The sequence below is a fragment of the Diachasma alloeum genome, unplaced genomic scaffold (genome assembly GCF_001412515.2).
Source record: "Diachasma alloeum isolate Michigan unplaced genomic scaffold, Dall2.0 Dall_scaffold_00300, whole genome shotgun sequence".
NCBI classification, from domain to species: Eukaryota; Metazoa; Arthropoda; class Insecta; order Hymenoptera; family Braconidae; genus Diachasma; species Diachasma alloeum.
Window position 1 is genome coordinate 698,273 of NW_021680439.1, and position 27,122 is coordinate 725,394.

The 27,122-nt window shown below is 35.6% G+C and overlaps 4 protein-coding genes across 7 annotated transcripts in view; 3 read left to right on the plus strand and 1 right to left on the minus strand.

The window, feature by feature from the left end:
• Nucleotides 1–1,854, plus strand: part of LOC107039484 (beta-hexosaminidase subunit beta) — a 112,600-nt gene extending 110,746 nt beyond the window's left edge. For all 4 annotated transcript variants that reach the window (XM_015259110.1, XM_015259108.1, XM_015259107.1 and 1 more), the window contains one exon: nucleotides 717–1,854. In XM_015259110.1, coding sequence (XP_015114596.1) covers nucleotides 717–1,154 — 438 coding nt within the window. In that variant the 3' untranslated portion in view covers nucleotides 1,155–1,854. The remainder of the gene's footprint in view (nucleotides 1–716) is intronic.
• Nucleotides 1,855–3,818: 1,964 nt separating this feature from the next.
• LOC107039485 (late cornified envelope-like proline-rich protein 1) lies at nucleotides 3,819–8,431 on the plus strand. The gene is made up of 4 exons (XM_015259111.1): nucleotides 3,819–3,947; nucleotides 4,043–4,184; nucleotides 5,675–5,879; nucleotides 8,368–8,431. The coding sequence occupies exons 1-4, from the start codon at nucleotides 3,943–3,945 to the stop codon at nucleotides 8,406–8,408; spliced, it is 393 nt and encodes a 130-aa protein (XP_015114597.1). The 5' UTR covers nucleotides 3,819–3,942; the 3' UTR covers nucleotides 8,409–8,431.
• Nucleotides 8,432–9,583: 1,152 nt separating this feature from the next.
• Nucleotides 9,584–16,295, plus strand: LOC107039483 (cleft lip and palate transmembrane protein 1-like protein). The gene is made up of 7 exons (XM_015259106.2): nucleotides 9,584–10,030; nucleotides 10,144–10,540; nucleotides 12,055–12,564; nucleotides 13,305–13,493; nucleotides 13,609–13,820; nucleotides 15,147–15,398; nucleotides 16,091–16,295. The coding sequence occupies exons 2-7, from the start codon at nucleotides 10,163–10,165 to the stop codon at nucleotides 16,191–16,193; spliced, it is 1,644 nt and encodes a 547-aa protein (XP_015114592.1). The 5' UTR covers nucleotides 9,584–10,030; nucleotides 10,144–10,162; the 3' UTR covers nucleotides 16,194–16,295.
• The window catches only part of LOC107039482 (exocyst complex component 2), a 14,067-nt gene continuing 3,234 nt past the window's right edge, over nucleotides 16,290–27,122 (minus strand). The window contains exons 2-7 of the mRNA XM_015259105.1: nucleotides 23,993–24,811; nucleotides 22,189–22,858; nucleotides 20,835–21,231; nucleotides 18,917–19,243; nucleotides 17,433–17,617; nucleotides 16,290–16,503 (exon numbers count right to left, since the gene is read on the minus strand). Coding sequence (XP_015114591.1) covers nucleotides 16,317–16,503; nucleotides 17,433–17,617; nucleotides 18,917–19,243; nucleotides 20,835–21,231; nucleotides 22,189–22,858; nucleotides 23,993–24,811 — 2,585 coding nt within the window. The 3' untranslated portion in view covers nucleotides 16,290–16,316. The remainder of the gene's footprint in view (nucleotides 16,504–17,432; nucleotides 17,618–18,916; nucleotides 19,244–20,834; nucleotides 21,232–22,188; nucleotides 22,859–23,992; nucleotides 24,812–27,122) is intronic.

Here is a 27,122-nt window from a genome sequence, read left to right on the forward strand (position 1 = left end):
ACTCATTTTCTTCACCATCACCACATTTTCCAAACTGTTTCACGCTCATCTCATCCAAGAGAATGTCAAACATTTTATTTTTCCATCTTAAGCATATAATGCTAACAACCAATTGAATATTGAATTACCTATTATCTTTTCGCTTATTTGCTGCGTTTTATACATTGTACATATGTAACTCATAAATACCAGGCTGAAGGCCCTCGGGCGATGGCCAGTCGCAAGTCTCTTGCGACGAATTCCGTTAAAAATAAAAAAAATAAAAAAATAAAAATTAATTGACTCGGAGGCATCACGAGAGGAGTCGATATTGTGTATTTTGAGCAATCTCAACGAGAGCAAAGATTTCCATCATTGAGATCGAGACCATCTCTCCAAAATTTGTCTCGTGATGTCTCATGAAATGTCTCGCGGCATCACTAGAGGCGTATCCTGAACCTAATCCTCACTCTTGGAACCCTTGATTTCGAGTCTTAATTTTTCATGTTATTCTTTCATTTCCTAAAAACATCATTTTTTCACGTTTCATAAAATTCTACATCATTTCCATGCAACATTAGAAAATGTCAAAATCCAACCAATACAATGCTTCCATTCGAAAGTAAACAGAAAGAGACTAATAGCGCAAAAAGTAACGGTTACATGACTTTTCTTGGATAGACTCGAAATTATGCTTGTTTGTTATCAGGTTGTTATCAATTGTTGTTTGTTATCAGGTCTTTGATAACAACGTGGAAATCACATCAGACACAGTGGTGCACGTTTGGACGGGTTTGTGGTCTAAGGAGCTGGCGAGTGCCACAAAGAAAGGACACCCAGTGCTGTTATCAGCCTGTTGGTACCTCGATCACGTCGCAGGGGGTGGGGATTGGCAGAAGTACTACAGGTGCGATCCCCTTGACTTCAGTGGCTCCGATGTCAATAAACATTTGATGTTGGGAGGAGAGGCTTGCATGTGGAGTGAGTTCGTCGATTCGACTAATGTTCATCAGAGAATTTGGCCTCGGGCTAGTGCAACTGCCGAACGTCTCTGGAGCGAGGGCGTTGATACCACGGAACGTGCAGCCAAGAGGCTTGAGGAACACACCTGCAGAATGAGGAGGAGGAAAATACCTGCGCAACCACCAAATGGACCCTCTGTTTGTTATGGTTGAGAAGTTGAAAATATTCTTGACTATTTATGTAAGAAGGCGTTTGGAGCAGCAAAAATTTTAATGATTGAGAATAGGGTATTTTTGGATGATGACAATTGTACAGTAGTTCAACACAGGTTTAGGTATTTCAATTATTCTGAGATGGCTCAACTATTTTTTACATGCGAGTCGGCGCCTTGCTCATGTTATTCGTAAAAAAAACTTTGCCGATTTAAGAAAAAGTTCTCTCAATTTTGGAAACTGCAGTTAACTGGATTGCAATTGCAATGTGCATTTTCATAGGATCTAGAAAACTATTTCTCAGTGCTAAGGAGGATGGATCAGATCAATCATTAACCCCTCAAGTACGACGCCCATATTGCGCGGTGTGTCCTCATCGGCCAGCGGCCTCCCGTCTACTCGAATTCGCTGTTCAATACGCAAGAATTTCTACACTGACGATCAAAAAATTATCATCTACAATTTAATGATGATCTTGAGCTTTCACCAATAGATTGCTCGATTACGGTATTCCTTTATACAGATTTTTCTGGAATTTTTAATTTTCAAATTCGATAATACAAATGGTTGCCAAGATCGCACCCATGAAAAAATATATGAAAAATATATATAATAAGGGCCAATTTCATATATTTGTCTTATTTATAACGAATATAGAAAAAAAATATATGAAACATATTTTTGATATTTTTTTAATATAAATTAGGCCAATTTAAGATATGTTTTTTATATATTTTTCAAAATATTAATTTTTCCGTGTGGGCGGCGATTGTCGGAAATTTGTTAATAACACATCAGTAATTCACTGAATCGAAATTTCGTTTGCGCCATTCGATAAAGGAATGTATAGAGTATGTTCGCTAAAAATTTCAGAATTTTTTATGAAAATTAGCTCGATAAGAGGTTTTTCTACGCATCTGACATCGAATTCAGTTCCGTATTATTTATGTATTGAAGAAAAATATTTTAAAAAACTTGAAAAAAAATTGAGTTGCATTGAGGGGTTAAAAGTATGGTTGATTCAACAAGTTTCTAGAATTAATGTGAAGAAAGTAAAAAATAAAGCGGAGGAATATTCCCGGACCGATAGATAAAAACTAATTCAAGTTAAATTTATTTTAAAAGAACGGGTGACGAACGTCGGATTTTTTTTTGTTTTCGTGTTTTGAGGGTCACAAAGGCCAGATGCGATATGAAAACGTCACATGAGATAGAAACGTAACATGAAACGTCATTGTTTTTTTATTACTCATTTTAATGAAAATATTCAAGATTTAAACTCAAAATCGATGAAAAGGAAATTAATTTAGCATTAATGTAACTAATTCTTTTCTAGCAGCAATCTAGGTATATGATATGATTCATCATCGGAAGAATAATGCATATAAAGAAGATGCCTTAACAGAATCTATCTATTTTTTTCCAACTTCCTTAAATTCTTCTCTGTGTAGGGTTAAATCATTTTCTAAGCTGTACCTCGGCAGCTGAATTGCGGCCAGGCTAGAGCACCAGTCCGGCAAACTGAAGATGTGGGATCATACTCCACCTGAGTTCAAATGCGTGTGCCTCCGAATTTTTTGATTTGTGCATTGATAATTATTTTATTGTTTCCCTCATATAGTAGTCCGGAAGGCTGATGGATAGTATATGGCATCCTGCTTTCTGTGTAATTTGTACCTTAAAAACATCTAAGGTTGATCGAGTAGATAGCCCGGGGGTAATATAGAATAGTGTAGCGTTCCACTTTTCCCTCCTGCATTTCAGGATGAAGTTGATTATTTCCAATGCAAAAATAATCAAAAATATTATTATTTCATCTTTCATCACTGTCTTTTATAATTTTTCGAGTGGCAGCATGGGGTGAACGATAATTAACTCTCTGAGGCGACTGGGCGTTTCCACACTCTACGCACTTTCCGGAAGAATTGCCCGTCCCCACTCCGCCGGACACAGGCCGACTTTTACCTTAGAGGGTTAAAGACCTTGATTCAAAATTTTTTTCCCAACAAATTACGTTAAATGACTGATGGATTTAAGTTTGCAGAAGGAGAGGTGCCCCATCCATTTTCGAGCGCTTGAATCCATGTTATGAGAAATATTTTAGAGCAGGCTCAACATAGCGAGTGTCTTTTTCTGAGCGTGATGGCGGTTTGTTTGCACCTATTTACTCAATTTCCCGTTAATTTTACTTGCTCGACTGTGATTGGTGTACGCGTATATGTCTTCTATGGGCGGTGACCTTGAGCCACCGGGAACTTCGGAAATGAGCGAATTTCTTAAAAATTACCAGAACTGCCGCTAGAGAGCTACCCCATGGTAAAAAGGGAGGTACAAATTCCATCACTAGGCGTTTGTACCTCCCCGATGGCGTTTATAAGAAAAATGAGGGAAGTGACGAATTCTCTCTGTTCAAATTTGCTTCACAACGCCGCCTTACCACCTTCAGGCATTAAATAAATGTATAAAGGCATAGTGTGATAATTAAAAATGGATGCGCATATAAGTGCGTTAAAAGGTCACTGCATTCATGTAATAAAGAGATTATTATTTAATTGAAATCTAATTGAAATAATGAGAACGAAAGAATGATTCGAAAAATAAAAAAACAAATTGAGCATCATGTTTTCTTTGTTTTCTTTTGACAGCCGTTTTGAAATTGAAATAAGCTAAATTATCAGGTGAGAAATTGATATCCTGGAAAAATATTGAAGATTATAACTAGATTGAGTCTAAATTAATTAGTAGGGACGAACGCAACCAATTTCTATCTTCAAATAAACAAGTCATAATGAGGTAAGTATCTTCGATTCTTCCTACTAATGAAAACTGAAGACAAATACTGGTGATAATTGATAATACGATTGGATTTGTCTATTCACGGATTGAAGGGAGTGCTGCGGATCTCCAAATCGGCCAGCAATTTCGATAATTAAAAACTCCGAACCTTCACAAATATGTCCTCCTCTTTGCTTCGCCTGTCCGTTGACGTGTTCAAGACCTGCACTCGGACCCAAACCAATAAAAACAGAGGTTGGTTTTTCTAAAATAAATAGTGAGCAACCAAATACCTCTTGAATTTTTAGATTATTCTGGAAATATCTTTACCCTTCGATCACTCGCGCTCGGCCGCCGGCCTTCATTTGTCGCACGGTTAGTGAAGCGCCGAAGGGTTAAACCGAGCGCACTGTTGCCACCTTGGCGCTTACCGCTATGCGCACATTCCGAATGTGGCAGTGAATGTCGCAACACTGTCGCTCGAGTGGTCGACAGGAACTCGCAACGGGCGGCGCGGCGCCGCTTTTCTGTCCGTTCGACGTTTCTTTCCTTTTTTTAACTAAACAAATTTCCCGAGGAAAAAGGGACAACGCCAAAGCTTAATAAAAGGATTGAACTAGGAACTCTAATTTTTTCAGAATTTTTAAGTGTAGAAAAACACGCTAAAATATAAAAAAACGAAAACTGGTGGCGCCGCGCTTTATTGAGCGAGTGATCGGGGGTTAAGCAGAGAACGCGGTGAATATTTCAAGTCCTCGTTAGAACTAGGGACTTATAGAGCCAATTTTTATATATGATGGGATATGTTATAAGCCAGAGAAATGACGCGCCCAATCCATTTTGCACCGTGAATCACCGGAAGGGAAAATTTTTCATTTCTACTTTTAAAATCGTCCAAGTGCCTCGGTTTTTATCCGATTGACAATTTTTTTTTAAATGTTCGTTAATCTCCAAAGAACAAAGATATGTATTTTACAACCCATTGAAGAGACCATGAAAAATTTAGAAAAAATGAAAAATTGAGAAACCAATGCGGAAGCAATAAACGAAGAAAAAAAATTCTCCAAATTTTTCATGATCTATCCAATGGATCGTATGATGGTTTCTGTTAGATTTTACAACTTCCAGAAAAATTACGTGACTTTTTCGTATTTTTTCGGTGACAGACCCGAAAATTTACTGAACGTTTCAGATTTATTCTCTTATATTCCTATAGAAATTCACTGAAAACGATTCTCGCTTGCGGATTACGTGAAATGTTATTTTAATTATAGTAATTTAGTTATTTAATTAGTTATTTATTCAATTAATTTAATTTCAGTTATAAAACTGAAAAATCAATTATTTGAAATAATAATAATTCTTTTCAGTAAAATATAATGATAGTTTTTTTTTTAACGCGATTTTTCTTGAATATCTCTCTCCGTGTGCAATGAAGATGCCCTGAGATTGTTTTTCCGATATCATCACTCATTCATTACCATGACAATTCCACAATCGTACGAAATAACATTATTACAGTTGAATAATATAGCTGAAATAATTATGGTAAATGCGGTACAGGAGGTTGGGTGCTGAGGGGGTGGGAAGAGAACAAATTGTAAAAACCCAAAAGGGTATACGAAAGAACAAAAAAAAGCATAAAGATCTTTCCAGAATAATCGGTATGAAATTTTTATACTAGTCTGTCTCCAGCTTTTCCTCTCTTGCGCAGAAATAAGGAGATTTTCTTCATCTTCTTCCAGGTTTATCTTCGTCCGCATCCACTGTGCCCACCCTACTACCCCATGCCATGTCCCCCTAAAGTTCAAGTCATATCCATGCCAATGAAGCCTCCACCCCCGCCCCCTCCAGCTCAGCCAAGATACTGTGTCACAATAAAGAGGATTCCTGTGCGACCTCCTCCACCACCAACACCCCCTGTGTTTTCACCGTGTCGGGCGATTTGCAGTGAGTTTACGGAGAAAAAGAATTTCTGAGATTCAGAACAAGCTTCCAGAATTCAAAGTATTCTCTCTTGATATGAGAACAATTTTTCTCATAAAATATCGTGGCGTTCTTCGAATGCCAGTATATTTCCCTACCCCCACCATGCACCCAGATTTTCAAAATTTTATTGTCAGAGTCTTTTATATTTACGATCTCCTGGAACGGCGAAACAATTGCCCATTTCAGAAAATATCGATGTGTTTACAAGTCTTCACGCTGGCGACAAACAGATCGAGGGGAAATGGTGCTATAACAGGAGCGACTATAGCGAGTCTATACTGAGAGAAAAATTTCCTAATATGTGAACCATATGTACTTGAGAGAAGTAAATTATTTTCAGTGGCTTAAATCTGAGAATGTTTGCACTTCACGGAACTCGAAGAAATTCTCATTTATCACTATCGTTTCGCGTTATACATCATGAATATATTGCGTATTGAAACATTGGAGGTGCATAACAAAAAAATCATGAAAACAATAAATACTTGAAGATTGACGATTCTTCTAAGCGAATTGAATAAATTCACTTGGGACAGAATCATTGCTTAAATACAAGACCATTTTAACGCATGAGACTTTTGTCGGGCCACCTACGATGAGATACCTCGGAGAATTAAGTGATTGAAGAAGAATTAGTTGTCCCAAGTAAATATGTTTCACATATTAGATTTTTTTTCCGTGTATACTGTACGATGACATGGAATCTTACAAATAGTGATACTGAGATTGTCGAGAAATTCTTCCTTATATTATAAGAAAGATGACCTCTCTTCCTGCAATAGTTTCAGAAGTACAGCTAGAAAATTTAATTTGGTAGAATGAATTTTCGCTCTATCATAAAAGGTACGAGGGGGTGAAATGAGTGGTTTTTTCCTTATAATTTTACGTAGAATTTCCCTTGTTCTAAATAATGCCACTATCTGCAACTCTTGATAATGTCATTAATATAATGATATTATCATTGTCTTAAAACAGGAGAAATGAAGAAAAAAGTTTCTGAATTCTAGAACATTATTCAGGATGTCAAGGACTCATTTTCTACGTTCACAGTCGGATTTTGAACTATTGTTACATGATTAATTTCTGATTGACAGATGTATTTCGAATGGTAGAACAAACTACCTCCGAAGCCTGGCAACAGAGGATTGACTTGTGCACTCGGTGGATGATTAATCGATTGCTAATCGATCGTCGATCAATTGCTGATTGGTCGTCAGCCGATCGAATGTCGATTATCGGTCAATGATCATTAGTAATCAGTTAACGCACTGAGAGAAAAATCTGAGGTTCGATTTACAATAAGAAAATAGTTGCGGCAGTTTTGGTGAACGATACGATTTTTTTTTGTATGCGGCACATAACATTATAGTAATTTCACAAGCGTAATTTTTGCAAATCAAAATGCAGTTAAACTAGCCAAAGTTCAAAAGTAGCCACGACCAATCTATCGTGCGCAGAACTATAAAATAGTTGCAGTGACTACATTCCATTGTAGTAATCACTTCTCCGGCCATAGTTACCGTAACCCATGCAAAATTGTTGAGGACTTTTTGACTATAATTCGATGGTGATGGAATACAGTCAGACGAATCATATTTTTCTCTCAGTGCGGTTCACTGCGTGCATTATTCGACTCCCCGAATGAGTAATCAGTCAGGGAAATATATTTTTTTATTTATTTATTTTGGTTACGTGCCTGATTGAGTTAACAATAATCGACACTCACATTGCACGAGGGGGGGGGTAGTACATTACACGTAGAATCCTTTTTCATAACGTTGATTAACAATGAATGATTGTTTTGATTGTTAACTTTTTATTCGCCTTGCGATTGGTTGATGGATCAATCAATGATTTCCATGACTACGAGGATATTATTGTGCGTTACAGCGCTCACTTGAAGGTGGTTGCACGGGACAGCGCGCATGATTGCCTAGTTTAACAATAAAAATAGTGCAATAAACAAGCAGAGCACTTCTCAGAAATAACGAACGTATTAATCAACAGAAATCTCCCAAGTTTTTTTCTCTAAAATCTAAGGCTTCAAGCCAGAAGTACACTAGTTTTTTAAGATCTTTCGAATTTTTAATGTCCATAAGATTCGCAACAATATCCTTCTCAAAGTTTTCCATTATCACAGCTTTGAAATGTTTGAGTCTCAGCTCTGAGTAATGAGGACAATATACAAGAATGTGGGGAACACTTTGAGTCTCGCATTCGGTGTGACAGAGTTTACATACGGAAATATTCATATTTAGTTTTTGCTATATTTTTTAAATAAAAGGCTTTTGATCAGTTCATGTCGAGATATTTTTTGGCAAAAATTTCTAAACATGTAATTAATGGTCTTCTCCCAAATCCTTGTAAATGCTTCACGTGAATCATGAATCCCATGATCGTATCTTTCAATTGCCTTTTCGTTGTCTAACTGTGGAATAATTTTTTTCAGTGCCTTGCCCTCCTCCATGTCTGCCATCGAGTTGTTCCTGAAACTAAATTGACTGGGATTAAAAGAAGAAGAAAATCGAAAGAGATCCGCACTTTGACTCACGCTTGGGAGATCGCCCAGGTGCAAAGGATTAAGGCAACTAATGAACGTTAAAAAATTCCTGAAAGGAAGGCCAAGTGCAATAAAGTGGATTAAGCAAGGAATGTCTAATGGATTAAATGAATAATGCGGAAAAAAATGAAAAATCTTAAAAGCAAGGTCACGAATTTACTTGAAAAAAATTACATATGGTCATTTTGTTAACCCCTTAGGCACCGCATCAATACGATGTATCCACCCACCACTGGGGTCAATACGATACGAGGGGCTACTCACTCCATAATTGACACCAGTATTTCGAAATGAAATCGATTTGGGGTGATTTCAGCAATAATTTCAGTGATTTCGGATGAAATGATTGCGGTGATTTCGAGCGTCACGGGAGGTGATTTCATGATTTCGAATGATTTCATTAATTCGAAATCAGTGATTTCAGAAAAATAAAGTTAACAAATAATAGAGGTGAGGTAAAACGGCTTGTTCAAATTATGAAAATTAAAACTGGCAATAATATCTGGAAAATAATAACGAATTCATTTGATTCCACTCCACCAACCCTGAGCTAATGACGATGAAACGCGGTCAATTTTACCATTTTACTATGGCAATGAGTACGGCATTCAATATGGGAATTTAATTTAATTTGGGAAACGGTCCTTATGTGCAGCGCCATCTATCGGAATTCTAAAAAATTCTAGACATTTCGAGGTAATTCGAGAAGTTTCTTGAATTTTCTAAAAAATTCAAGGAGTTTCCAGAATGGTACGTTAGAGTACAAGGGCACAAATTTCGTTTTCGACGAATGTGAAAGCGAAGTTTATACCCGAGTGGTCTATGCTATTTTATGCCACATCGTGCAGAAGCCGAGTTTGAAGCACGCTGTGCGAAGCGCAGCGTGCGATAAACTCGACTTATTGCACGGCGTGCCATAAAATATGAAGGAATGTAAGGAGTTTATAGAAAATTCGAGAAAGAAGAAAAGACCATGGACGATCCCCGTTACAATTACAGCTAAAGATACAGCCGCCTGCAATTTTTCTCAAATGTTTTATAAATCAGTAATCAACTTCGCGAGAATGATGATTATTTGATTATTTGAAACATCAAATCGAGATATCTGCAATTAACAAACAATCTGCAAACAAGTAATTGTTTAATTATAATTGAGAATTAAAAATTATTTTCAAATTTAAATCGAAAAGTAAGGAACTGTGATTAACCTATGGTGAACTTCTTTTAAAATTACTCAGTAACAATTTTTGCCGATCCCCGACTTAGATATCCTGATTTGGAGGAATTTTTTCATACGTGTAGATGACGTAGCTTCGCGCATGCGCGTGGAACCAATGTTGTCAAGCATGTCAACGTCGGCAAGTTGATCCGTACGATAACTGCATTGTCCTTCAACATCTCCGAGAAAATTCTCAAAGAATTAACAGAAGATGTGCGTTTAAACAATCTAATCTCATTGCCATGCATCTAAGAATAATTTTCCAGCAAAATAAGTCCTCAAGTTTGATAAATTCCTGGTGAATTTCTATCCAAGAGCATCACATCGCCTGAGGTAAATATTCCCCGTTCATTCACCTCTCATTTTGAATATTAATTACGTAAACAAATGATTAAGTGAGCGACAGAGTACTCTATGATTAATTTCGATGAAATTTTCTTTTTTAGATTTAAGAATAGTTTAAAAATGCACCGACCCTCGTGGACGCTGATATTCTCCGGTGTTTTTTTGGGTTACATCGCCTACGCAATTTACAGCATTTCTCTACTATTTGTACCACCCCCATGTGAAGCAGGAAAACTGTGCCTGAAGTCCTACCTCAATTACAAACCTAAACTTCAGGTTCATTTATTCGCTTCGCCGAGTGCTAAACCCGCTCGCCACGAAGTTTATAGGATACATTCAGAGCTGGAGTTTGATTACAATGTACCTAAGGAAATGCCAATCAGCTTGCAGATTCCACCGAAAACTCGGCAAAATGGGACTTCATTCCTTCACATCATTGTTCTTCCAAAAGTGACTGAGAATAAACAACAGGATTATTCCTTTGTCAATTTACAAACGGTAATTATTATAGCTTAAGATTTAGCCTGGTTTGAAAAAAGGACTGCAAAATTTTATAGAAATAGCTAGCGCATTCACTAAAATGTTCTATTGGATTTCTACTACATTTCAATTGGAAATTCTATTCTTTTTTGGCCGAGTTTGATGAAAAATTAGATTTTCTGGGCGTTTTCCGCTAAAAAATCAATAGAATTGGATCTTCACGTATGAGAAAATTCAGTAGAAAAATTTAGAAAATTCTCTAGAAATTCTACTGGGATTCTATTAAAGTTCTAGGGAATTCTCGTTGAAATTCTATTTGTTTTTTGTGCGGATTCTATGAGATATTTGACAGCAAAAAATAAATAGATTTCGATTTTTCTATGTGAATATTCTTTTGGAATTTTTTCTATAAAAAAAAATACTAGAATACTTGGGCATGAATTTTCCAAGTTTTTTTCACTCGTATCCTGTAATGCAAAACATAACAAAAATAGCAAAAAAACGTAGAAAATCTCCACCCAATGATTTTAATAGAAAAAATCTCAAGAGAAAAATTCAAACTGAAAAATCGAAATCTATTCAGTTTTTTCTATCAAATGACTAATAGAATCTGCGCAAAACACAAGTAGAATTTTAACGAGAATTCTCTAGCATTTTAATAGAATCCTCATACAATTTCTAGAGAATTCCAATAGAATTTTCTACCGAATTCACTAAGGTTGTCTCTTGAATTTTTTCATACGTGTTTCTATACAACTTATTCTAGATTAAGGATATCCAAGTATCTTTTACAGTTTGGTACAGACTACACTGGTGGTGTATTACACTGTAATTCAACCATTTTCAATCATCAAATTTGTTGATTAAATTCCATGAGAAAAATTTGAAAAAAAATCATGAATATTCAATGTCATTGAGATTACATTTTGCACATTACATTTTTGACAATTCCGAACAAATGATTTTTCTGGTGGAAAATGGATTGTTTCTAAATTCTTCACGGAAAATGCTCATAATTTTCAATAATTGCTCAAGAGATATTAGTTTGTCGTTTTGGTTATTCAATAATCACAGAGAAAAAATGAATTCTTAAATGAAATGATGATAATAATGTAACAGCAATCTCGTAGCTTGTGACAAAATATTTCTTGATAAGGTTCCCTCTATAAAATATATTTTTATCCTGAAAAGACGCCGTCTTGTATGAATGATGAAGCAAAATATGTCGTTCTTGTTGAAAGCAGAAAAATTATTCATGTTTGAGACTTTCAAAGTAGAACCAATGAATTATGTAATGGTTTTTGGTAATTTTCAAACAACGATTTTGTAGGCCCAAACAAGACTTGCTCGAGAACTTGTTCGTTTTTCTCTCAGTGTACGGAATCTATCTATAGGATCGGCAAAAAGACTAAAAGAATTTTGCATGAAAATTTAATAAAAATCTAATAGAATGTTCTGGTAAATGTACTAGGCGATTCTATAAAACTTTTTGGCACATGGAATTATATCAACAATCATTGTTCAATTTCTAGGACCCATATGCAGTGATGACGAGAATAAAACTCACTCAGTTCGCAGTACCAGAAGCAGAAACCTTCAACCTCCTCGGTGATAAATCGACAAAATCTAAAGGATCTTCAAAGAACCGAGCGAAACCAGTCTCCCACTTGAGAAGTCGTGTTACATTTACTATGGTGACTGACGCTGAGGAACTTCCTGCACATAAAGTTCCGCATGAACTCTCGCAGAGCCTCAGGATCACTCGAGAGGGTGTATTCCTGCCAATAATCAATTACGATTTCCTCCAAACGAGACATCGAGACCTCGTGCAGATCAAACCTGACGATCATATCATGAATCTCACAGTTTCTTATGCTCCAACGACGATGGGGATGTTGAGACTCTTGCTCCAGGTGAAAGCAACCATGGAGAACATGAAATCACTTGGGTTCTCTGATAGAGATGTCGATGAAGTTAAGGGGATTTACGCGGACACGAATTTTTATTTGTTGGCTGGAACGATTTTCATCGCCTCCATGCACGTAAGGTCTTCATATCACGTATGAAACAATTTAAGGATATCCAAGTATTTTGGCTATTTTTTCTCCAGTAAAACGCTTTTTTACTTTTGTAGTTGAACATCAGAGTTTCACTTGAGCCCCATTCGACCTTAAATTTCCGGACATTTTACAATGATTTTAGTATGTAAACTTCGCAGACTTGAATTTTAATTTCGATATTGAACCGTTTGAAAACATTTTCAACGTCTGAAAACGAAATAGACGACTTCTGGAGGAACATTGATGAAATAGTTTAAAAATTGCAATTTTCTAAAATTATGAGCATTTTCTATCAACAACGTAGAAACAATCAATTTTCATATAAGTTTTCATATAAATTATTTGTTCGGAATCGTAACAAGTTTATTCATATTCGGAATTTTACCAGAAATCGATTTCACGTCTGAAAAAATTATGTTTCCGAAAGTTTGAACAATTTCAATTATTTATTTATAAACAACGAAGGTTCAAAAAATAATAATTCTGTGCAAAATGTAATTTGAATGACGCCGAATATTTTTATTCTATATTTTTTTTCAAATTTTTCTCACGTAATTTAATTGAAAAATTTAATGATTGAAAATGGTTGAATCTATAGTGTGGTCTGCACCAAACTGTAATAGGTACTTGGATATCCTTAATTTTCAAAATGATGCAAGAATTTATAGATGGTTTGAGGACATACTTGCGGACGAAATTAATATATAAATTCTATTTTTCAGCTGTTATTCGATTTCTTGGCGTTCAAAAACGACATCAGCTTCTGGAAGAGTAGAGGAAGTTTCGAAGGTCTAAGTGTTACGACTGTGATTTGGCGAGGATTCAGTCAGACAATCGTCTTCCTTTATTTGTTGGATGAAGGCTCTTCGCTCCTTGTGTTGATCCCCTCCGGAATTGGAACTTTAATTGAGGTATTTGCATAGATTGAAAAATTCAATTATTCAGTGATTATTTAAACTGGAGAACTCTCTTCCAATTCATGTCAATTAAAAGACATTTGATTTATCGATAAGTGAATTTTTTCAGATTTGGAAAATAAAAAAAGTTCTGAGACTTCAATTTACAAACAGTGGTGGGACAATTCCAAAATTAACGTGGAAGAAGGATAAAAAGAATGAGAATGAAGAGAACAAAACTCGTCAATTCGATGCTGAGAGCATGAGATACTTATCGTATCTATTGTATCCATTAGTTATTGGTGGAGCTGTTTATTCATTGTTGTACCAGCCACACAAAAGGTAAGGATAATTATCAATACTCCTTATGGAAGTATTCAATAATGAAGGGGTGAAACACAGACTGCCAAACATTTTTGGTTTGAAATTTTCGATCCTTTTTTTTTCAAATTTTTGTCAAGTGACAGCCTCATTAGCTAAATTAATTAAATAAGGTCATTAGTTGGCCTCATTAACATTTCGAAGAATTTTGTAATTAAAAATGCAAACTAACGGAAAAATGAATGGAACTGCCTATTTCAGTTAATTTATTTCATGAAAATTGACGAAAATCGAGAAAATGCAGGCAAATATATTTTTGAATTTTCAATTAAGAATTCTCTAACAAAATGAATACAATGTTACTCTTTTGAAAATTAATGCAAAACTGTTCTTGAAGTTTCGATTCAGTAGTGAAGTGGTAAACGGAGATCAGTCGACTTATCTCCCAGTTGAGTTTTTGAGGAATATTTCCAAATCTAAGGGAGATAGCGGAATCTTTGTAATTACATTTGTTGTAGCACTCAATGGGCTCCACAAAAAAGGTTGTAACAAAAATTTTGCTATCTCCCTTAAATTCCGAGATATTGATTGAAAACTGGTCAATAGTCAAAATTGACTTATCTCCTTTTACCACTTCGCTACTGAATTTTATTCTAATAGTACAGAGAAACGTAGAAAATACCGCCATGAACTCAGTTTCTGCCCCCGTCAGAATTGAGATCGATATGATACTCGATAAATATTATTTCTCATTCAAGATTTGAGATGTGGTAAAGACAGAGAGAGACAAGACAGTTTGATTATTCTTCTATTTTTTTAAATTTTATTTTATTTCCTGCATGGGGAATCGAATTCCGGAAAAATAGACCACAGAAAAAATAGACCAAGGGAAATTTTTGAGATGGGTGACTTTTAACACATTTTGGGTGTGTGGGATATTTTTTCCTGGTCTATTTTTTCCGCCCACCGTTGTGGCCACCTATATGAACACATTTTCTGTCACTTTTCTCACTTTCCGTGTGGAGTAAATGAATAAATAAAAGATAATAGGTCAGATTGTTGACAGTTTAATGATAAAATCAACAAAAATAATGTGAAACAATGATATTTATCAACATGATAGACGAGAATATATGAAAAAACGGAAAGAATACATAAAGCAAGATTAATAAATAGAATAATTCTCTCGAAAAAAAATCTCTTCAAAACAATCTCCAGCAATTTCTCTCTAAACCCACTACAAAAAGAAAATAAAAATGTATTCAATTTTTCAATTCATCTCCCATCTATCATCACTTGACTACAAAATTGATTAATTTTTTAATTACTTAACATGAAAATTTTTAGCTGGTACTCCTGGACAATAAATTCTCTAGTGAATGGAGTCTACGCCTTCGGATTCCTCTTCATGCTGCCACAATTATTCGTCAATTACAAACTGAAATCAGTAGCGCACTTACCATGGCGTGCATTCATGTACAAAGCCTTCAATACTTTCATCGACGACGTTTTTGCATTCATTATAACGATGCCAACGTCACACAGGGTAGCTTGTTTCCGCGATGATATTATCTTCCTCATTTACTTGTATCAACGATGGTGAGTATTCAGAAAGAGAATTTTATATGTGAATAATTCCCTCATTGATATCACTCCGATTATTTCGGAAATATCTCTGGAAATTGTGAATTTAAAAAATAATGTCCTTTTTTGTCGCCCGTTAATGTTAAAATTACTTCGCAAATTAACACGGAAAGATAAATTAATAGACTGTCCTCCCGTTTTTTTCTAATTATGGAAATATTTCAACGGTGAAGAATTTTAAGAGGGACCCTCATTCTAGGACACATTTCTTCTAGTTAATTACATTTCCCACGAAAAGTTTTGTAAAATTTCTGTGCAGAACTTTTTCTTAGAAAGATATTCATAAAATCATCTGCATTGAATTACTTGAAAAAATACGGCAATCATTTTTCCCTGATAATTCTTTTATCTATGAGTTTCACTAATGTTGAAAAATCTATAAGTTTCATTAATCTTTTAGTTTTTTTAAATGAACGTGTCTCAGCGATGGAGAATTTTAAAAGGAACCTTCATTCTAGGACATCTTTGTTCTAGTTAATTACATTTCCCACGAAAAAGCTTTCTAAAATTTCTGTCTAAACCTCTTTCTTAGAGAAAGATATTTATACAATAATTTGCATTGAATTACTTCAAAAACGACAAGAATAATTTTTTCCTGATAATTCTTTTACCTATAAGTTTCATTAATGTTCAAAATGTTCTTCTAGGCTTTATCCAGTGGATAAATCTCGTATGGACACCACAACGATCGTCGAAGAGCCAACGATGCCTTCAGGTCGTACCAAAAAGTCTGATAAGAAGAAAGACTAAAAACCACCACAAGACTTGATTTTAACCATTCCGATGTAGCTGTTTCAAACTGTTTTTAATATTTATATTGAATTGTTTAATAAAAACAATGAGCAATTTAAATTCAACTGGTTTCTTTATTTGTTAAACAACTGTCGTTCTGTTGGGATCATCGTTTTGACTAATTTGTGTTGATTTTGGTCTCTCGGCAAGACAGCGAATTTGTAATTGCATGGATGAGGTCACTTTGCTGAGGAGGGCCTCGATGCGAGAGGCGTCAGTTGCGTTTTTGGGAGGTGGAACAGCATCTAGAGCTTCTTCGAAAAATGTGCTGCAGAGAGAAATATATTTGAGGAAATTAGAAATGTATTTTAAGTTAGAAGAACAGACATTTGAAATTATAAAGTTATGTAAAGCTACGCCCCCCCCGTGCTCGCTCTATTCGCCAAGCCTCATGTGACCCTCATGACCCTTATGACCCTTAATCGGAGTCTTAATTTCGACCCTCTTGACTGTTCAATTTTGACCATTAATTTTGAAGTCTTAATTTCGAATACCAAATTTTCATCACTAGAAGTCGATTTGTGATTTTTATAATGTAGAAAGATGATGTTTCCAGTTTACAAATCAATGAACTGGTGAAATCAATGCACTGGTGGAACGTAACGAGTCAATTTTTACATCTTGTTGGAACAGACTCGAGCTAGCGGAGCACTATAAATATAATTAACCCCGCACGGACGGGACCCTTTTGTTTCCAAGCGTGAAGTACGCTCCATACGAGTAAAATGTAATGACTTCTAATCACCGGAAAATTATGAAACCGATATGTAATTGAAGCTACAATGTTCCTTTTGTCGTTGTTATTTATTTGGTTGAGTTAAATTCCATAATTTTGAAAATAATCAATTTTAAAGAGAATCATTCATATTTTCATGCGTTGGTGCATAGCAACCCCATACGGTGACCCCTTACGTGAGGGGTTAAACTCCAAAATCAGACAGCGATTGCAAATCGTTGGGTGGCCAATGGTATCTCAAGACCAAAGGTCCAACGATTAAATTCGCATATGAGGTTTGAAATCATGCTTACATGAGTACGAAATAACCATCCATATTAATATAATAGGGGATTCAAAGAGGTTTGAATTCAATTGGAGTTTCCCAGTCACAATTTTGAAATGAATTAGTGGTCATGGTTGTACCTTGCAACCGGTTGACTACATATAATTATCGGAATGGGAGTGAGGACGGACATTACCTTGCTCGAGGTGTGCTATAAATTGACAGAGCATTCCTCAGTAATGTGATGTCAGCTCGTGCTTGAATAATTCCAGAAGGCCCGAATTTCCTCACACAAGACATCAGCCTCGCCAGTTCCTCTGCTATTGTTTCAACAATGTGAGATAACACTCGTTTTAAGAGGCCAGGGGACACTCTCGTGACCTAGAGAGTGATGAAAATTTGTTTAGTGCTTGGTGAATTTCTGAATTTTATTCTGTCATTCTTCATATGCAGCATTTTTTGAATATACCTCTACATAATAGCTTTAAAGAAGAATCCCAAAAGAATATTTTCACGTAACATCACTGTTGGAAAGAAATTGAGTAGCGAAGTGGTAAAACGGTTTAAGTCGACTCATCTCTCAGTTGAGTTTTTGAGGAATATGTCCGAATCTAAGGGAGATAGCAAAATTTTAGTTGTTATATTTGTGGTAGTTCTTAATCGGCTCTACAAAAAAAGTTTTAAAAACATTTTGATATCTCCCGTAGATTCCGAGATATTCATTGAAAACTGGTCAACACTCAAAATTGACTTGTACCGTTTTACCACTTCGCTACTGAATTTAAATTTCATGGACAGTTAACTAGCCATTTTCAAGAACGTGGCACTGATCTTGATTTCGTGGGAGCGAATCATGAAATTCACAATTGATTTCACTGAAAATGTAGTGAAATTCCACATTTTTGAGTAGCAGAAACATGAGAACAGGGATGGCCATCAATATTATATTTCTTCAATATTAAAAGGATTTGTGATTTACATTGATAAATGTTTAAATATACCCATCAAAATGAAAGAATATTATTATATTAACAGTTTAAGTTTTCGATTGGTGATGAATTGAATATTTATTAATATAGAACTATAAATTTTCCATTAAGTGAATATTTCTAATTTCTTAAACGGGATTATCGATTAACCAAATACTGGGCAATCTTCCTACCTAAATTATTGATTAATAAAATAGTCCAAAATTTGAATATTTAAATTGATGATTATTAAAATCATTAAAAGTTTAAGAGTGATATTAGCTAAGTTATGATTTATGAATAACGAATTTTCAGTAAAGGCCCGGATGGATTATTTTTTGAACGTTATCTCGATTGTTTTTCCATCCCCATAAGATAAAACAAAAAAAACAAATACATCACAATACCCACTGAAAAAAAAAAATTCAAAAAAATAAATATATGACAATTTCCACTGAATTGTACATCACGCAGGAGTCCCTAAAAATTATGATTGTACAATTTAAAAAAAGTAGAAAAAAACTGAACTAAAAGTCGTAGATTCAGACAGAAATGCCAAAAATATTTTAAATGTATTCTAACTTTTTTTTCTAAATATCTTTCTTTTGCAGAAGTTGACTGAATACTTTGTATTTTCATTTCAAATAATCTGCTCTCATCAATTCCCTTTTGAATTCAAAATTTCAAAATTAATTTTGAGTGTAAAATTCACCTCTGCATGAACAGCAATGAGATTAGCCAGTGCCTCCTGAGCATAAGGTCTGATGTGGGTGGGTTCCACATCAGAGTCCCATTCGAGTCGTCCCAGGTACATGCTGGGTTCGATGGTCCCCACAAGAGGGTCACACCTTCTCTCAAGATAAGCGTCCAACACTGCAGTGTCCAGAGTCTCCAACTGCGTCCAGTCCTTCCTCCACCCGTCAGCAGTCGACAAGTCTGGATATCCCTTGGACTTTAGAGCCTCAACTACTCTTGGCAGAATAGTATTCATGGTATACCGAATATTACTGAGGGTTATCAGCAAACACTTCTCCCATGTCTGCAGCAAAAATTCACAGATCACTGAATACAATTGATATTGAAGAAAGATTCTTCAAGAGTGGTCAGAAGAAATGAATGTGGAAATTATATGTGAATAATCTGGAGGACATGCGTCTTCAGCTGCATTTTTGAAGAGATTATTATTAAATCTTTTGACAAATTTTGCAATTGAAACATTTGTGAAATTAATGTTCACATATTTGAATCCAAATACCTTATTTTAAGTTACATAAATTTAACTTTTAAGATACATAAATGTAAACGAAAATAAATTTGAAAAACAATGAAATTAAATCATGAAAAAAAATTGTTTTCTAAATAATCTTCATGCCATCAATTCTCCAATGCATGTTCATCTCTATTTTCCATTCGATCACTCAATTGGGAGTTTATTTAAGGCCCCACGAGCATATATATATAGGTATATAAAAGCGGGTAAACTTTGCGCCACTCTCACGGGATAATGGATGGACAGAATTGGATAAAACTTACGTCAAAAAATTTGTTTTTTTCGTTGGCTGCGGTTGAAATGGTTTCGGATGTTCCCTGACGCAAAAATTATTGATAAAATAATTAATAAAATTTTGAGGTGAGTTTGACAGTTTGCGGCAGCCACGTTGTATGATATAAACATACAAGTGACACAATTCAGGGCAGTCGATAAATCGATCGATTGTTATTAATTGAACTTATCGACTGATGTAACATTATTTTACTTACGAGAGAGTGAGTAATTTTTTAAACTTCATGTGTGGCACACTTGACACCACGAAATTATGATTTTTCCACGTATAAGGGTGAAGCGATGAGAGTAAAGAGATAATTTTATGGATTGAGGAATTCTCGTTCTAGTTCATCTGCAGATTTCATGAATGGCTTGGCTATTTTTCATATGTCACAGATTTCAAAATGACAAATCATAATTTCGTGGTGTCGAGTGTGTCACACGTGAAGTTTAAAAAATTACTCACTCTCTCGTAAGTAAAATAATGTTACATCAGTCGATAAGTTCAATTAATAACAATCGATCGATTTATCGACTGCCCTGAATTGTGTCACTTGTATGTTTATATCATACAACGTGGCTGCCGCAAACTGTCAAACTCACCTCAAAATTTTATTAATTATTTTATCAATAATTTTTGCATCAGGGAACATCCGGAACCATTTCAACCGCAGCCAACGAAAAAAACAAATTTTTTGACGTAAGTTTTATCCAATTCTGTCCATCCATTATCCCGTGAGAGTGGCGCAAAGTTTACCCGCTTTTATATACCTATATATATATGCTCGTGGGGCCTTAAGAAAAAGTTATAAAAAAATCTCAAAGTATAAAGCAGGATGAATAACTTGTACACGTATTTTTTTATTTTCAGAAAATAGAATAAATTCTTTTGTATTGCGGATCTGCAATGGATTCTATTCGTCTATAATTAATTTTGTATGCTTTCTGCTCAATCCAAAAAATATGTATCTAATATTTTCATTCCCTATCGAGTTGCAATAGTAAGAAAAATAAAATATGAGATCGTAATGAAATGAAGAAAGGAAATTTTTTGAATGAAATGTTGATGGAATTTTTTTTTTACCGGAGTCGCTGGCCCCCTGTGCTTTTCTCTCGACCTGTAGACCGCGGGTGAGCTCACAAGCTGGGAAACGTCATCCTCATCATTAGCCTCTTCGCTACCACTGAAGGCTAATTGTTGTAGGCACCGTGAAAATGCTACGAAGAGTGTCTTAACTGAATTATGGAAGAGAGCTTGGGGTGCAATATTGTCTAGGAGTGGCGTTTCCCTAGGTCCACATGCAATGGCAGTTTCTCGAGCAAGATCAGACACCTCCATCACCATTTCCTCGAACAAACATGGCAATTTCGTTACTCCACCGTCTTCATTGGGCAGGTATTCCAATTGCCAGGTTTCTTTTCTCTGTAGTCCTCCAATGTTCTCAGCAGTTTGTTTGAAGAGAGCTACCAAACATTGCAATCTGCAAGGAAGGTTAAGAAAAAATAATGAATACATAATGGCAAATAAGAAGCCCGTTGGAGTTTAAATGTTCAACACGAGATTTTTTATCCTTGATTATTTTCAACTTGCAATTTTGTTGGAATTGAAAATGATGAAACAAGAATTATGTGAAAACGCTTTTCCTTCTGTCAATACAGTTACGGTAGAAAAAAATGTGGAATGATGAATTTCAAGGCTGAGGAAATCCTCAGTGAAAAAATATCTTAATATTTTTTCCTGAAATGACTAATATCTCAAATAAATGTCGCCTTAACCAAGCATTTCATATTCGATATTAATCAGGGATAGTCATATCCATAAATCATAATTACCATTAAATTTTAACCCCGTCATTTAGTTAATATTACTCTCAAATTTTTAATTATTTAAGAACACCATCAATTTAAATAGCCAAATTTTGAAATATTTCATTAACCAATAATTTAAGTAGTACAACTACCGATTATTCGGTCAATCGATACTCGCCCTTAAGAAATTAGAATTATTTACTTCATAAAAAATTTAAAGTTCCATATTATCAAATATTTAATTCATCATTAAACCGAAATTTTAAATTAACAATATTAAACTATTTTTAAATTTTGATAAGTATATTTTATTTATAGAATGCCATGTATAGCCTACTCGGCCTTTTACATATTTTGATAAGTATATATTTAAACCTTTATTAAACTAAGTTGCAAATCCTTTTAATATTGATAAAATTTAATATTGATGGCCATCCTTGAATTTAATAACTTTGTTACTTATTAATTAATGTCTTATCTCGAGAATGAACAATTTGAGAAAAAATCATTTGAATGTCATCTAAAATTCCTCAGTCATGAAATGATTCTATAATCACTGATATTAAATAAAGCATCACTAACTCTCGAAACAATTCCATATCTTTTTCGTAATTTTCTCCTCAACTCACCTAAGATCAAACAAAAACTTTCCAAAAATGTCGAGAGCCTCACTGGGCAAATCCAGATGAATAAGTGCAGCATACATTTGCCTGACGCATCTCAGACTATGCATCAACCAAGCTGGTGTTAGATCCCTGCCACAGCTCTCCTTCATGGCCTCGCTGGCCCTCTGAATGCAGCTCAGCACGAGGTTCTTGAAAGGCCCCTGTTTCTCGGCGTCCACAGCCACGTGTAGCTGCCCAGTGAAGTAACTCTGGCCCAATCTCCACAGATCAGGCAACTGCTCAGCCACAACGTCACAAATAGCTTCAATACATAACACTCTCGAAGGCACATTACAATTGGCATCGTTCCTGAACATTCTCAGTCTATCAGCAGCGATCGGCGTCAAGTTGTTGCTTTTATGCCTGCCGACCCCCTCGTCATTGCCATTGTCTGTGAAGTAGTCTTGGAGACATCCTGAGATGTTTTTGTCTAAGTAGGCAGCATGCGAGACAATGGCATCCCAGGCAGGATCTCCATCCGCCTCGAGATTCACCAAGTGTCGAATGATTTTCTTCTGTCTCTCCAGTGCGAACGGAATCTCCTCTAATTTCTTTCGGAGAATGTCTCGCAGCATATCTATCTTCTTTTCAATCTCCACTAGGACTTTTTTGAAGATTTCAACGTCAGTATTACCTGTGGAGACACAAAATTACGCGAGATTTAGAATTCTTGATTAATAAATTCATGGAGTCAGTCGAGTAAAATCACTATTGTGAAGTTATTTAAGAAAAATTCTTACAGTGGAATCGAAATTTTGTTGCATGTTATAAATAGCGAATAAGCTTTGTAATAAATTATTGAGTCATCTAGAAAAAAATGATATGAGAACAAATGTTTTCAAATAATTTTCTACAGGGCATTTTATCAATTATCAGAGAACTTTGGTTGTAGTTGACAAAATTCCGTTTGAAATTCTTATTTTCTCCTGGAACCTTTGGAAGATAATTCAGGAAGCTTTTAATGGAATTTTTTTTACTTTTATATTTTCTCAATCAGCTAATAAATCTAGGATCAAGTGAATTCAGAGTAAAATATAAGAAGTGATTGTCCTTCAGGAAATTTTTTCAATTATGAAAAATTTACAATTTATATTCTTCATTTTTAAATTAAAAAATTCAAAATTAGTCATAATTTGCAACTCATGACTCATTGACTTGAAAAAAAAAATAACTCATTGGTCATCGAATGATCTCAGAGACAAGTAATTCCGGGCAATAAAAATTTCAAAATTCTCATCAGAAAACGTACTCTGACATTTTCTCCAAAAATTTCTCATCTGTTTTCAACATTTGTAGTACTCAACTTCGTTTTTTTTCATTTATGTTGGTGAAAACTTGAAGTCACTGCTTTTTCCTCGAATATCGACGGGATACGAATATTTTGGAATTTTATGATTCAATTTTAACGAGAATTAATGAAAAAAATTTTTTGAAAACGTAGGCGTGAAGAACTAAAAAATTAATTTTTTAATGTCTCCGGAAAGTTTTAAAATCAATATATTTTTTCGAATAATGGAAGAATACCCATAAATTCGATTTCTATCCTTGTGTTTTCATAGAATCAATAGACTGGACAAATGACAGAAATTGAGAATTGGAAACTAAAAATTTTATCGGATTATTATGTAATATTTCCCCTATTTTTTCAAAACAATTTTGCTTTTTAATGCACTGTTATTGGCAGTGAATTATCAATGTATATTTCACATACAGGACATACATAACAAACATTAAAAAACTCGATATCCAAAACATCTCCACGACTTACCAAATAGATTCTTCACCCTGGCATAATCATTAATGACCAAGTCATAATTTCCCCTCTTAATATTCTTCTCAATATTCACAGGCATGCAGAAGAGGAATCTGTAACGCTGCATGACTGATAGAGCACTTCTGGTGGCATCCGCTCTATCCCTCCTAGCCAGCACATCATCGAAGAGTTTATTAGCTTCCTCCATGGACGTTTTGATCGCCGACTCTAGTCTCGCCGTGGGATCGTCCCCGAACTTCTTGACATCAGCCTCGAACTGCTCCTTGAGGAGTACAATTGTCTCCAACTGCTCCATGACTGACCCCACGTTAGCCTTCAGGAAGGAGAGCTGTCCCTCCTTCTGAGAATTCACTTTACGTCGGAGGTAGGCCAGCCCTGCCTTCAGGTCGTCCAAGGATGTGGCGTGGTGATGCTGAAGGAGAAACCATCCTGGGTGGAACTTCTCAGAGGTCAGCTCACCGTTGCTCTCCCCAAAGAGCTCGCAGAGTTCGTCCTCTGGGAATTTCTTGGTGTCGTTGCCCTCGACACTGAGACCCAGGGGGTCCTCCTGCTGGTAGTTCGTTGGGGAGAGGGCTCGTCGGCCCCAGACGAAGCTCTGCACTGGGGCCTCTTCCACCCAGACTGCGGACTCCTTCATCGGACCGATGGTCTCATGATACCCACGGAATTGAACTGTCGAGGAACCCTGGCCTCCGCTTCGAGTCGTCACGATTATGTCGCCGCGCCCCTTGCAGGGACCTGAACGCGCTATGATCTTGTTCGGGGACTTCCATTCTGCGGAGAGGAGACAGTCGCAGCCGCAGATTGTCAATCCTGCATGGAGAAAAGGTTTCTCATTTCCAGAACCAAGTTACTGATTTTGAGGAACATGATTCTACAAGGTGTTGCATCGAGAGTAAATAGTATATTGTGTTATTAGTAGACTGAAAAAAAAAATTTCTAAGAAATAGAAATTCTATGATTGATCCAAATCGTTCATCGATTGAATAGTCGCAAAAGAAAATGCTATTGTAAGAAACAAATATCGATTTAATGTTAATGTTTTCGATTGAAAAAGAATGAGATCAGTTGTCTAAACTTTTTTTTTGTTGCTATCTACTTTTCAGTACATACAAAGCAATGTCTGTATTATCAGATATCTTCTTCGAATAAAGCATATAATTATCCAATTTATCAGCGTCACGATATCCCGCAAAAGAATATCTGTTCGATTGAAAGCAGAATTCATAGATGCAATAAAATATTCATTTGGCCTATGAGGAACATATTGTTGGATACTCATTGATGCGAGACTTTCGCGAAGCGCAGTTTCTTGTTTACGACAAACGCAATTCTTCATCATTTGAACTGATTATTTTTCCATTGCAATTGTGAAAAAAAAATTATTTGCGCCAAATCCGAAGCGTTTGAACTAAACCAAAATTGAATTGTATAAAATCGATTTTGTCGCAAAAACAAGTATTTTCTAAATTCGATAGAATAAACAAAATATACTATACTATAACAAAATCGATTTCATACAATCCAATTTTGGTTTAGTTCAAATCGATATTTGTGTCTTACAATAGCATTTTCTTTTGCGACTATTCAATCGATGAACGATTTGGATCAATCATAGAATTTCTATTTCTTAGAAATTTTTTTTCTCAGTGTAGGGGCGGGTGGGGTAAAATGAACACTTCAGACTTTTTTAAAATTATTCATAACTCAGCAACAAATTGATCAATTGAGCTTAGTTTAGGCTCGTCACAAAGGGAAAGAATTGTTCTTTGTATTGAAAAAAAAAAATTATCAAATTGTATCAACATTTCAACCCCTCATTAACATTTAAAAAAAGTCAAAAGTGTCCGTTTTACCCCAATCTCCCCTACGTAAAGTTCTATTTTTCACACGCACGTGTAACACATCCTACACTGAGAGAAAAACGACAAAGTTCTCAAACAAGTCTTACTTGTGCCAAGAAAATAATTTTTAGAAAATGATCAAAAAATGATTTTTTTGTGCCAAACATGCGGAGCGTGCGCCGAAATGAAAAATTTTTGTCGCAAAAATAGATTTTGTAGTTGAAAAAAAATTACATTCTCTGTACACACAAGAAATGTCATTTCTAGCACTACTCCTTCATTATTCGATACTCCCATACATATTTTGCTCCCGAAAAATCTCTGTTTTATGGGAAACAAGGGATAGTAGTTTTTCGTTTCGGCTGTCTAATAATCACAGACAAGAAATGAACCCTCAAATGAAACAATAATAATGATATGATAGCAATCTTGTAACTTAAGGATAAAATATTTGTTGAAAAATTTTCCTCTATATGAGGTGTTTTCATCCTGAAAAGGCACCGTCTGGTGTGAATTATCCGCCTCTTGAACCAAATATTTCGTTGCTGTCGAAAGCAGAACAATTATTCATGTTTGAGACTTTCAAATTCAAACCAAACAATAGTATATTGTGCATCAAGGGCGGAAAGTCATGTTTTCCCGCCCGAGGGGCACATGCTATTTTCCGTCCCGGCGGGCGCAAAGTTACATTTCCCTCCCACGAAGCGCGAGGGAAATCGCCTTCGGCTCGGCTGGTAATTGCACTGGCGGTTGAGGATCCTTTATTTTCCCTCCCTAGGTTAGAAATATACTATTTTAACACGCCTGCAAAGGAAAGTTCGTATTTAGCTCTTTGATGAGCGGGCGGAAAGTGAGTACTTTCCACCCGAGGGCGGGAAGTTCTCACTTTCCTCCCGCTCATCAGGGAGAAAAGTACGAACTTTCCGTGCAAGTGTGTGTAAAAAGTGGTTTGTCCCCGTGGGAGGTGTATAGTGCTCGCCGAAGGCGAGTGCGACTCTCCCAAGAGTTAAAGAACACTTTTCCCAAGAGTGTCGACCCCTATTTTTCATCACAAGGTGGGGAAAATGGGATTTGGCGTAAAATTTTAATTGGCACAAGTGATGAAAACCTATTTTTTCCGCACATAGTGATGAAAAATAGGGTTCGACACTCGTGAAAAAAGGGCTCTATGGCTCGTGGATGGATATCACGATACACCTCCCACGGGTCAAAAAACACTTTTACGCACTTGTATTGAAATAGAGTATTTTCAAGCAAGAATAGTTGTTGAATTAAGAACC

Bases quoted from the DNA above. Each gene is read 5' to 3' on its own strand.
- LOC107039485 (XM_015259111.1), top strand. The intron at 4,185-5,674 runs GTTGGTTTTTCT...ATCTTCTTCCAG, and splicing joins CCAAACCAATAAAAACAGAG to GTTTATCTTCGTCCGCATCC. The intron at 5,880-8,367 runs GTGAGTTTACGG...AATTTTTTTCAG, and splicing joins ACCGTGTCGGGCGATTTGCA to TGCCTTGCCCTCCTCCATGT.
- LOC107039483 (XM_015259106.2), top strand. From the start codon at position 10,163: ATGCACCGACCCTCGTGGACGCTGATATTCTCCGGTGTTTTTTTGGGT. The intron at 12,565-13,304 runs GTAAGGTCTTCA...TCTATTTTTCAG, and splicing joins TTTTCATCGCCTCCATGCAC to CTGTTATTCGATTTCTTGGC. The intron at 13,821-15,146 runs GTAAGGATAATT...GAAAATTTTTAG, and splicing joins TTGTACCAGCCACACAAAAG to CTGGTACTCCTGGACAATAA.